The sequence below is a fragment of the Apium graveolens genome, chromosome 3, assembly GCF_009905375.1.
Source record: "Apium graveolens cultivar Ventura chromosome 3, ASM990537v1, whole genome shotgun sequence".
NCBI classification, from domain to species: domain Eukaryota; kingdom Viridiplantae; phylum Streptophyta; class Magnoliopsida; order Apiales; family Apiaceae; genus Apium; species Apium graveolens.
In genome coordinates this window covers 42,095,825-42,107,082 of record NC_133649.1, presented here as the reverse complement: position 1 = coordinate 42,107,082, position 11,258 = coordinate 42,095,825, and the positions used below count along the sequence as shown (strand labels likewise).

Sequence of the window (11,258 nt, the reverse complement as noted above, 5' to 3'; positions counted from 1 at the left end):
TGTTTTATAGTTCTAGAATATATTTGATTCGGTCCATAATACAATTCCGGTCCGGTTTGATTAAGGAAAAAATGATAATTCAATGAATTTTTGATTTATTCATTGGATCGAATCAACCGAATACTCATCACTACTTAAAACTCAGAACACATCAATAACAGAACAAACACTTCAAGAAGCTATAAAAAAAGTATAATAGTAAAAAAACAACGTCCGTTATTGATACACTAACGAAAGGAGTTAGAACCAGAAAAAATGAAAATTAAATGACATAAAACACAGAATTTATAATTAAGAGATGGTAACAATAAAACAACAGAGGAGGGGCGATTCAATTTATTTTTGTAATTTATAAAATTAAACTAGGTAGATACATAATAAAACACGAAACCCCGGTGAAACACCCAGTAGCAGCAAGCAACACACCCAAACCCATCTTCCCGCCTGGTAAAAATGGCGAAAGGCGACAAGAAAAGCAAGGCAGACCCCCAAATAAACCCGGAAACAAAAGAGCGTAAGCGTCTCAAAGACCTCGCAATCACCAACAACATTCTCACCAAAGACGCTCCTGCCAAGGTTGTTTCTACATCCTCCTCCTCCTCCTCATCTGCAGCTGCTCAACCTCTCAATGTTTCCAAATTAGTTGCTAAGCATCACGGCAGAGACATCCTCAAGAAGTCTCAGCGCAAGAATAAGTTCCTCTTGTCATTTCCCGGTCTAATTGCTCCCCTTTCGGGTGGGAAGATTGGGGAGCTTCAGGATTTGGGGACTAAAAACCCCCTTCTCTATCTCGATTTTCCCCAGGTATTTATGGATTCGTTTCCATAAAATTAATTTGCTCCATAAATTACTACTTTGCAAGTTAAGTTTGATATATATTAGTACTTTATTAGTCTTCATGGAATTGTACATCTTTAATTTTAATCACAATAATTCGATATTATAAAAGAAGCCGATGGTCTCAATTTCCCGCAGGCATTTACAGATTCATTTCGATAAATTAGTTTTTTGCTAGTTAAGCTTAATAAATTTGTGATTTATTCGTCCTAATAGAATTGTACATTTTTATGTTCAATCTCAATAAATCAATATTATGAAAAAATCCAATGGTTTAGGAGGGGAGACTTGTATTTAGAGAGGTACTTGGTGTTTGTGTGTGATTTGACAAATTGGAAGAAATTCATGAAATTAATGCTACTAGTTGAGCACTTACATTCAATTGAAGTGAACTTTACTATAGTATTCCCCTTATGTAATAAACCAAACTACATTATTCCAAACATATTATTGTAGGGGATGGGAAGCATAAATTTATTTAGACTTTATGTTTTTACTCTTAGAGGAGCAGAGGGCCTGTTTGCATAGAGATCCGAGCTTTTACAAACAATGGAAAGCAGACATAAGAGCAGGTAAAATGGCAGGCAAGAACAGGAAATTCCAAACAGCGAAATAACGGGTTACAATATTAGTCCATAATGTCTGAAGAAGTTTTCCTTCAATACTAGGAAATCCACATCTTTGGAATATATTATTTTCCATTTAGTTGGTGTTCTTTTGATTTCTGATATGAATAAAGAGATATGTTGCCTCTTCATATGTGGCGATTCTACTACTGTGTGTGGAATTATAGTTTTGCTTTTGAAATTAATCGTCCTTTCGCTTTTCACAGGGCAGGATGAAATTGTTTGGAACTATAATATTCCCGAAGAACAGGTACTTGACCTTGCAGTTCTCAAGAGGTGGGAAAAATGTCATGTGTGAGGACAACTTTGATACTATGGTTAGTGTTCTTGTCATGTTTAAGTGAGGGTATTTAATATCATTTCTAAAGGATTCATTTCATGCGCATCAGTGAATCCCAGGTGCTTTATTTCTTATTCCATAAATTTAGAGTTAGTAATAGGGAAAATCATGAATGTGGATTACATTTGTTACCACCTGGAACACATCTTGCGTCTTCAAGTGAAGTTACTTCTTTACCCCTTACCCATTTGTAACAACTTGGGTAATCCTTTTTATGCTTACTTCACTTTCTCTCTCAAAATTTTATTCTGATGCTCTATGCAAATTTAGCACTGGTCTGGTTTGACATAATTTAATACGTCACTGATCTGTGTGTCGGGGGGGGGGGTAGTCCAGTGGGAAATATACTGCTAAAATTATTTAAAGAACATTAATTTTTTTAAGGAGAAAAACTATTGTAAATACATATAGGTATTGATTAATATCATGCTAGCTTGGTATGATTTTTTTTATTCCATTTAGATGAATAAAATTAACTTATTTACTTAACTAAAATTTTTAAGCTGTATGTAGTTTTTTTTACAAAAATTTGGGTTACCCTATTTAATATTTTGTTTAAAAGTTACAATTACTAATTAAAATATTATTTAAGTAAGAAAAGATTTTAATCCAGAAACTAGTATCGATTTATTCATTCTGTTTAGATGAAGTTACGATAAAGTTCTCTGATTAGCTATGCTGTAACTCTAACCTGAATGTGACATTGGATGTTTAAAATAATTAGATATTTACTTACAATCTGCTTAATATATCCCAAAACCTACAAATGTTGAAAAAAGTAGTATGTTAAATGTTTAGTCTGAATTAAATTTTACATTTGTACTTGAATTTTTTAACATGCAACTATAATTTATAAATTGAAAAAAAATAAAGGAAGAACATTAAAAGGATTAGATGATAGAAAAGATTGAGCCTGGCCACATACTACCAAAATATAACTGTGAATTAGTTAAAGTAGAAGCTAATATATTATATTCCAAGTTCGAAGCAGCATTACTTGAAACAGGGGCGGGGTAGGGGTAGGGAGCGGTTTGCAGCTTTCAGTAGCTGTGTCCGTGTCCTGTGCTTATGCGTTTTTTTTTGTTTACCCAGTGCAATATTAAAATTCATGATACATTGATAATTGTTTTAGATACTAATTATTTTTTTTATTTGAAAGGTGTATATTTAAATTCACTAACATTAGTTACTGACTTATTGCATTTCACAATGTGCTATAGTTCATGTATTTTAGCTTTGCTTTGTCACAGATTGTATTTTCTGAGGCATGGTGGATTGGAAATAAAGATGAGAATCCAGATGAAGTTCGTCTTGAGTTTCCTAAGGACATGAACATGGCAAGTCTGCATGATAAGTTATTCTAGTTTTGACTTTGTCGTATTTGGTAGTTTATAACTCTAGGTCAAATGTTTTCTTAAATTAGTGCACATGGACTTCTTTTTGTTGGTTACAGGAACAACATAAAGATTATGATTTTAAAGGTGGTGCTGGTGCAGCATGTGGAAGAAAGCAAATTATGAAGCAAACTGGAAATGACAATATAGCCCATGCCACTTCTAAAACTGAGTTACACGATGATCTATCTGACAGTTCAAATGATTTGGTCAACTTGGAGGATCAAATTATGTCGACTCCAAGTCGACATTCTGCTAGGATTACAAGAAAATCTTACAAGTAAGTACTATTGCCTTTTTACTTGAATACTGGTCTAATTACTGTGAGATGGGTTAGTCTTCCTGCTGAGTTCTGGTTATGAAATGCATTAGGAATTTGTTGTCCCTTCTTTAACATGAAACACACAACTATCCAGCATGCTGTCTCCTGGAAAATACAGTTTTTTATATTTGTAGAAGAAAAAACTCATAACATGTTTCCAGAACTTGAAAGATCAGATATTAAAATAATGATTTTGGCATGCTACAGTAATATAGTATTGACCAAATAAAGTTGCTAGTTGCTACTTAATATAATTATTATTTTAACGTATCATTTGTATTACACAGAAATCAATCTATTGCAAAGAAAAGTTTAAATTGTGATCATTTGACCTTCTTGAATTTGGTGATACGTGCATGTCTTAAAGCTGTTCTGTTGAACTTTCATTCACAAAATATTTTCATACCTTTTCTATAAAAAAACGTTTTGTGTCTGCATATCTGCAGTATGTCTTGTTTAAGTTGTTGATTCCTAGCTCCGCTCCAAACAGCAGGCAAATGATAGAGCACCTTTTACAAATACCTGATCTCTCTTTGTTCAACTACAATATAAAAGAAATGCTGGGTATATGATATTATGAGTACTACAACTCCCCCAAGCGTTAGGTCCTAGTTGGTCTGTCTTTGAGAAAAATATAGTTTACCTCTTAATGATTAACTTAAGTAGTTAAGCCGCTAACAGTGCGCTTAAAGCACACATGGGTAATCAAGAAAAAGTGAAGGACACTTACAAGTCCTTCCAAGTATTTAAAACTCAAATAAGCATTCACTCTGTATACCTAAACTGACTCACTCCCGTGTAAGACAATATAATGGCACTTTAAAAGGCCTCATTTAGGTAAACGGACAGGAACTTAAATTCAAGTGCCACATACCTTGAAATACCTTAAACAAAAGTCTGTCGTAATACAAGATAGCAACAGATGCCACAAAACACCTCTATTAAGTTTGATATGGACCATATAACAAGTGTCCCAGATATGATGCTGATATTTCATATTTGAATAAGGCAAATGGATGAACCTAATTTCAGTTCAATATTTATCCTCTTCAAAGCCAAGACACATTGCATTCATATAAGAACCCACCAGCTGCTTGGGTAATGAATTTGGATTTACTCGGAAGTTGGAATCCTTAACAGGTAGAAAATATGCATCAGATGTAATGCTTCCCACCAGATTTTAAGGTCTGAAAATATGTGTGTTTATGAAGCATGTATTTTGGTTTCGTGCCCATAATAATTTATACCCCCTTCCCTCTGCCTTCAAGGCAACTATTTTATCTTATTCAGAAGCCAATATACATTGTGCATCTACCCAACAGCTGCTGTTTGGCCGAGGAATTTGGCTTTACTCAGAAGCCAGGACTCTTGACTGACAGATAATATGCCTTGGACATTAAACTGCCCACCACCTTTTATGGCCAGAAACTTTGCCTGTATATGAAGTATGTATTTTTCTTTCGTGCTCTTAATAGAATTAACACCCCCTTCCTTAAGGTAGCTAGTTAAAGTCATTAAAGAGTCTGTGTCCTACATTCCCAGTCTTAAAGATGAGATGACTCTTGTGTAACAGCTGCCACTTTTGATCATACAGCACTTGCTGCATAGTTATTCACCAAAATCCTTCTTCATTTACCGGCTGCTTTTTGTCCTCTTCAGCAGTTAATACTGTCTTCTACTTGACTAATGTAACACATCTCTTATGGCTGTAAATTCCAACAAATCGGTGTATCAGGAAAAATGTTTTTCTTGTAGCCTCAGTTAGTTTTAAGATTCTTTGTTATGCACTTCAAATTAGAAATTTGTTTATGCAATAATCTGTACATGTTTCTACCTCTATTCAATGTTATCATAATTTTTACTTTTTTAGTTACTTGTCAAGTGTCTACAGACATTTTGCTAACCCGCTTATATGCTTTCTTAGTACGAATATGAGATCTGTACAATATGTTGCGGATTTTCTTCGGCGCCACTAACCATATTTAATGCCTTTGATTCCACTTCTATGTAGCAATTGTGAATGCCCATTTTAGTATATACAGACGTATTTACTGATTTTGTAACCTTCTATAGGCTCTCGATCATAAGATGAATAACCATTAGATACATGTTTAAGGCTTGCTATTCTAAATATCACTAAGATCCTGTGCTATTTGTGTTACATCGCCACCTTTTTTTACTGAAAGTTTATTGATTTATCCATTTCCCCTCAAAGGTTCGCAGAAGCTTCTTCTGAGGATGAATCTGTTGAAGATATAACTGGAACATCTGATGTGAAGAAAGAAATAGCTGATCTGGAATGCTCCAAGGCGAAAATCCCTTCTGGAAATATCCTATGATTGCCATGTTTTGCTGGTCTAATTTTTCAATGTTTCCTTCTGCTTTTCAATGCAGTGACAGCAGAGCTTTGGTACTGATTAAATTATTTATTTGCCAGACGATCGTTTCTATATTATGCGTTCCTTAAAAATAAAGTTACAGACTGATGAGTTGGACCCCATCTCACATGATGTAGACAGGGCTGATGCTGTTGTGCACACTTCAGTATCACAAATCAAACAGTCAGTTACAAAATCCAAGGATATCTCTAACTGCAATAAAACCTCTTTTGTTCAGCCTACCATATCTACATTGTTTAAGAAAATTGAGGAAAAGGTGAAGTCTTCACTACTCACAAATATAAATGCGCTTGTACTTTTCTGCTCGCATCGTCTACATATTAAAATGTCCATTCTGCTCGCATCGTCTACATATTAAAATGTCCATAATACATTATCCGGGCTATTTTCACTAGATCAATGATGTTATGTGTTCCTTACGTTCTTGGCTTGATAAAAATTTATGGCGCTTGATATGTTTTTAAGTTGTACAATGGAGAAGATCGGTGAGGTTTAGTGGGGGCAGAAAAGCAGAGTCCCTTTGTATTGTTTAAGTTTTTTTTAAAAGACCAGCTTTATATGGTGTTTATGGATTATGCATATATAATTACACTGTTGGTGGCCGGTAATATTCCTTTGACTTTCATCGAGTTTCATTCCGTTGGGCCATGTTTGTTTTGTGGGATTATAATCCCTGGACTACCAGTCTACTTAATCTACTTTCCTACTAGATTTCATCCTTGACACCTTGTTCCTTAGTTTTTTTACGAACAAAAGCAGAAGAAATTTAAAAAAGTAAAGGAAGTGAAGTGAACTGCTTTTATCACGTGCTCCCGGGTTCTACTCTAAAGGATCGGATATAGAAGAGAGAAGGATGCGACTAAGAAGGATCACTAATTTTATTACAAGTTTATGCTCGGAATTAAATTTTTTTTAATATGTTTTATATTCACATCATTTTCCCTTATTCCATACCTATGGTAAAAGTGAAGGTAATTTTACTTCCAGTACAACGCGTTTCTTTCCTATATAAAACCCGGGAGCATGGATAGGACTGAAAAATCTACTTATTTTACTTCTTTTTTAGTTCATTTCCATGTACTTGTAAATTTATTATACCTAGTAAGAGGATGGGATTAAATAATCCCTCCAAACTGAACTATGAAATTATCAAAACTTGTCAATATTATTTTATTATAACATTGGGTAAAAAAACCAAATTTATCCAAACAAAATCAGGTGAGATTGTTTCAGAGGATGACATAGTATTAAATGAATACCAAGCAGTCCTCTGATTTCAATCCTTGCAAACAAACATAGCTTGGAAGTTTTACCAGTTTGAGCTTTCCACTTCAAATTTGTATGTTCTTAGTCATTCATTCTGTGTTGATTACTTGTGTTCCTCATAAACTTATAGTTTGTCGTAACTGTTAAGGTTAATAGAGCCTCCTCATTTAGAGATACATTGCATGGATGCATGCAACTAAAGAAAAAACAAAGCTTCAATATTTGCAACTATTTCTGATAAGCTTTTTAAACTTTTTCAGAAGGTGCCTGTAAAGAAAAAGGATTTATTATCAAAAGGTTCGCAACTCTTATGAATGTCACTTTGATTTTTATGTATGGATAACCAATAAATGTATTGTATCAATGCATTCTAGAATCTGGCAAGAATTTGCAGCAGGCCGATTTGAAAAGGAAGAGTGATCAAGTCAAGGTGAGACATTTTTATTGTATCTCTTGCTTCATTTTGAGATCCTGTTCCTCTTTTCACTTTTTAACGTATACTAAAAGGGAGCTCAACAAGATCTATTCTAATTATAAGCATTGACCGGCATGGTATTACATTTTGATGTACATTGTGCAGGTTCAGGGTCCAAGTAAAAAGAAAAAAGCAACCGAGGAAAAGAAAAATGGTCTCTCTCTCTCTCTCTCTCTATATATATATATCCCCCTCTCTCCCGCCTCTCTCTTCCTCCCTCCCCCTTTCTCTCCCCCTTCACTTTAGCATACATACTACTAAAATACTATACTTGGAAATTACATAAAGGTTTCGTGCTGTCATTGTTGCTCAAATGGGTAACAATATGCTCATGAATCGGCTCAAGCATATGACCAGGACACCTTTTAAGATGTGTATAAAGGGTTATATAATGTAATATGGGTTGAAATAGTCATGCGATGCAAGGGTTATATAGTCCGAGGCCCTAAAGGTGTGGTTGGTGTATTTTGAGCCTCGAAGTTGTGGTGTAAAATCTCTATTTGCTGAATACTACTATGGAAGCCCAACGAGAATTGTCAATGTTGTCATCTATGTTTAAATGACTAATGCATATATTTGAATTGATTGTTGACATTAGGGTTAAAGTCCAGTACTAAAGGAAATGAGGATTGCTTAGTCGTTTGATGTTATGGAATGAGCTAAAAATGCCTGCTTCCTTACACAGTTCTGTCAGATTTGTTGTTCAAGCTGATGGGCTAGGAAGAGTTGATCCATGCTAAATCTTAAGCCACAGACAAAGTCAAAACATGATTGAGAAACAAATATAAGTGTGATATGTTTTAAGCTTACAAAACCAGAGCTTTTAATCAGTGATGAGTCAATATCACAAATGGAACAATCATGACAAATTAGGTGTGTTATGCAAGATCTGAAATCCTGAATCGCCATTCCTGCACTATTTAATATTTATTGTTCCTAATGTTTGTTATTAGCGGAAGATTAAAATCGTGCAATTTTATAATTGATTAGGGTCACACACACATGTTTCACTTTTGTATTGTGTTTGCATATTTAATCTCTTAAAAGATTGTTTTATCTGAAATTTATAGGCACAAAGAACAAGGCAAGGAAGAAAAAGCTCGAGGTAATTTAGTTCAGCCGGTCACTTCTAATTATCTTTCCTCGAAAGAAAATCTCTGATTTTCTCTATTTGCTTGTTACTCAATATCTTAATTCAAAATAGAAATGATCTTCATTAAAGCACCTTTGCTGTAAGTTGACCATAATTCTCCTTTTATCCCAGTCCTTATTGACTAGTTTTTCTTGCTTCTAGTCGCTAGCATCATGCGTACACACACATATCAGATTGTTTTTAACGAAGGTGCCGTTATTTATATGACAAGGATGATGGCTTATGTAAATATTTAGACTCAGAATTTAAATTCTAGGGCTTGCTTGTTAATGTCCATAAAGGTTAGTAGGATCCTACACATGGTAGATTTTGTCGGGGAATCAATCTATACGAATAGTTAAGAGCAAGTCCAACAATGTCCTAATGTCCTTAACTTGGATCACTCCAATAATGTCCTAGTGGTGTCTTAAAACACCGGGACATCCATCACATGCGTTATCTTAGAGCACCAATATGCATGCCCTATTTCATTTCTATCAATAAAAAATTCATTTCCCCCCTTTTTTTACCCTTCTCTCTCCTCTCATTTTCCCTTCCCTCCAAGTGTAATACAAATATATTATTACTTTAATAATAAGGCACAATTATAAGGCATGTTGTTGGAGTTGATGTACCAGAACAATATCCTAAATCACTGGGACAATATATTATATTATATTTAGAAGGCATTTACTAGCACATCACTACATTGTTGGACTTGCTCTAAATAAGTTGGTTTACATTTCACTTTAGATATTTCTTAAAATGATTTTGTTGACTACTATGACCAATTGACCATGGTCTAGTGAAGAAATTTATGATTTCCTAGTTTAGAATTTTATCTAATATAAAATACCCGAATGTTTAGGCTGATGGTTCAATTTGCTTTTACAATGACCATGTTCCATATTATATTTAGTTTTGCTAATTCAAGCCTCTTTTAGTTCTGTCAGCAACACAATCTTCTATTTCGCTATGATTCTACAAACACATTTCCTGGCTATACATTAAATGAGCACATACCAAAATTAATTTGGATGTAAAATAGTTGCTGGATATGTTGGTGCATTTGTTTATTAACATATTGTGAAACCTCTTAGGATGAAGAAGACATTGAAGAGATTTCAAGTTCATCAGAGGTATGCTTTTCAAGCTTTTATCAACTTTTAGAAGGTTTATTCTCATTCTGTTAAACTGTCTAGTCAGATTTCCTGCTAAGAACACAATAACAGAATATTATAGTATAACCACAATCAGATTGGCAGTTAATTAACTTCAGCAAGTTTGTTAACAATCATAAACTTTTCTTTAGGATACAATTGAAAGTGACAGCGACTGGACTGGCTGAGATCAAGTCACTTCAGACATGATAAGATGCTGACTTTATAATCAAGTTCTCATATCATGTAATTTTGGTGCAACCCCGGAGCTTCATCTTTGATGTGGGGGGGGGGGGGGGGATTATATAAGCTGTTGTGTTATTGCAGTTCTAACCAGCAAATTGTGATGTGTGATTTAAGTGTAAAATGAAGAAATGTCTGTAAAAGAAACGAAATTTAAAAGTCCGTTTCCACATGCTAAAAGCTGGGTTACTGAAGCAATTGCATTTACAAAATATTATAAATAAAAAAAATCCTATCAGTTTTTTTTTTGCAATGATGTTTTTGGTTTGATAATACTAAATGAAATTCTTTCATAAATTAAATTATCATTATTTTTAAATTTTCCTTATAATAAAACTTCACCAATTTATTGATAGTCATACAATGTAACATTTTGTTTAGAGCTGCGAACGAGCCGAGTTCAGTCCGAACCGAGTCGAGCTTAGTTTATTTTTAAAACGAGCCTAGCCAAGTCGAGTTTAATAATCGAGTGGAAAGTAATGTTCAAGCTCGGCTCGTTTATAAACGAGTCGAGCCCGAGCCGAATACGAGTTTGTTTACGAACAACCGAGCTGAACCGAACTCGAGCCGAGTCGAGTTTGTCCACTAATATTTTGAATCTGTTTTTCAATCGAATAATCTTAAATTATAATTTATAATTTTACAAGTTGTATCCAGATTAATTACTAATTTTTTACTTTAAAATTATATATGCACACCCACACTTTACACTTATTTCTTAAACTAACTATATCATTTTATTTTTCAAGAAGATTTTTAAAAATATATCCAATTTCATTTTTTAATTATTAAGACGTTTGTAACTTTATAAATCGTACACTACTTTTTAAAATGACGATATCAAATTTTAATATGTTTTGTTGTTTTACTTAAATTTGGTTTATGTAAATTACAAGTTATTTAATGATGTTTATGAAATATGAATAATTGGAGATGAATGTATCATGATAACAATTTGATAATTACTTATGAAAAACTAAGTGTTAAATTTAGAAAAAATAAACAGAATCTCTAAAATAATTAAATTATTAATAAATGATGAAAAAATGTAACAGTAAAAATAT

At 33.6% G+C, this 11,258-nt stretch overlaps 1 protein-coding gene across 1 annotated transcript; it reads left to right on the top strand.

Annotated features, from left to right (window-relative positions):
- Positions 1-375: 375 nt before the first annotated feature.
- LOC141712191 (DNA-binding protein RHL1) lies at positions 376-10,447 on the top strand. Its single transcript, XM_074515030.1, has 12 exons — positions 376-804; positions 1,670-1,780; positions 3,054-3,140; positions 3,257-3,477; positions 5,735-5,848; positions 6,000-6,174; positions 7,445-7,481; positions 7,559-7,614; positions 7,765-7,813; positions 8,730-8,764; positions 9,892-9,930; positions 10,104-10,447. The coding sequence occupies exons 1-12, from the start codon at positions 454-456 to the stop codon at positions 10,137-10,139; spliced, it is 1,311 nt and encodes a 436-aa protein (XP_074371131.1). The 5' UTR covers positions 376-453; the 3' UTR covers positions 10,140-10,447.
- The last annotated feature ends 811 nt before the right edge of the window (positions 10,448-11,258 follow it).

Bases quoted from the DNA above. Each gene is read 5' to 3' on its own strand.
- LOC141712191 (XM_074515030.1), top strand. From the start codon at position 454: ATGGCGAAAGGCGACAAGAAAAGCAAGGCAGACCCCCAAATAAACCCG. The intron at 805-1,669 runs GTATTTATGGAT...CGCTTTTCACAG, and splicing joins TCTATCTCGATTTTCCCCAG to GGCAGGATGAAATTGTTTGG. The intron at 3,141-3,256 runs GCAAGTCTGCAT...TGTTGGTTACAG, and splicing joins TTCCTAAGGACATGAACATG to GAACAACATAAAGATTATGA.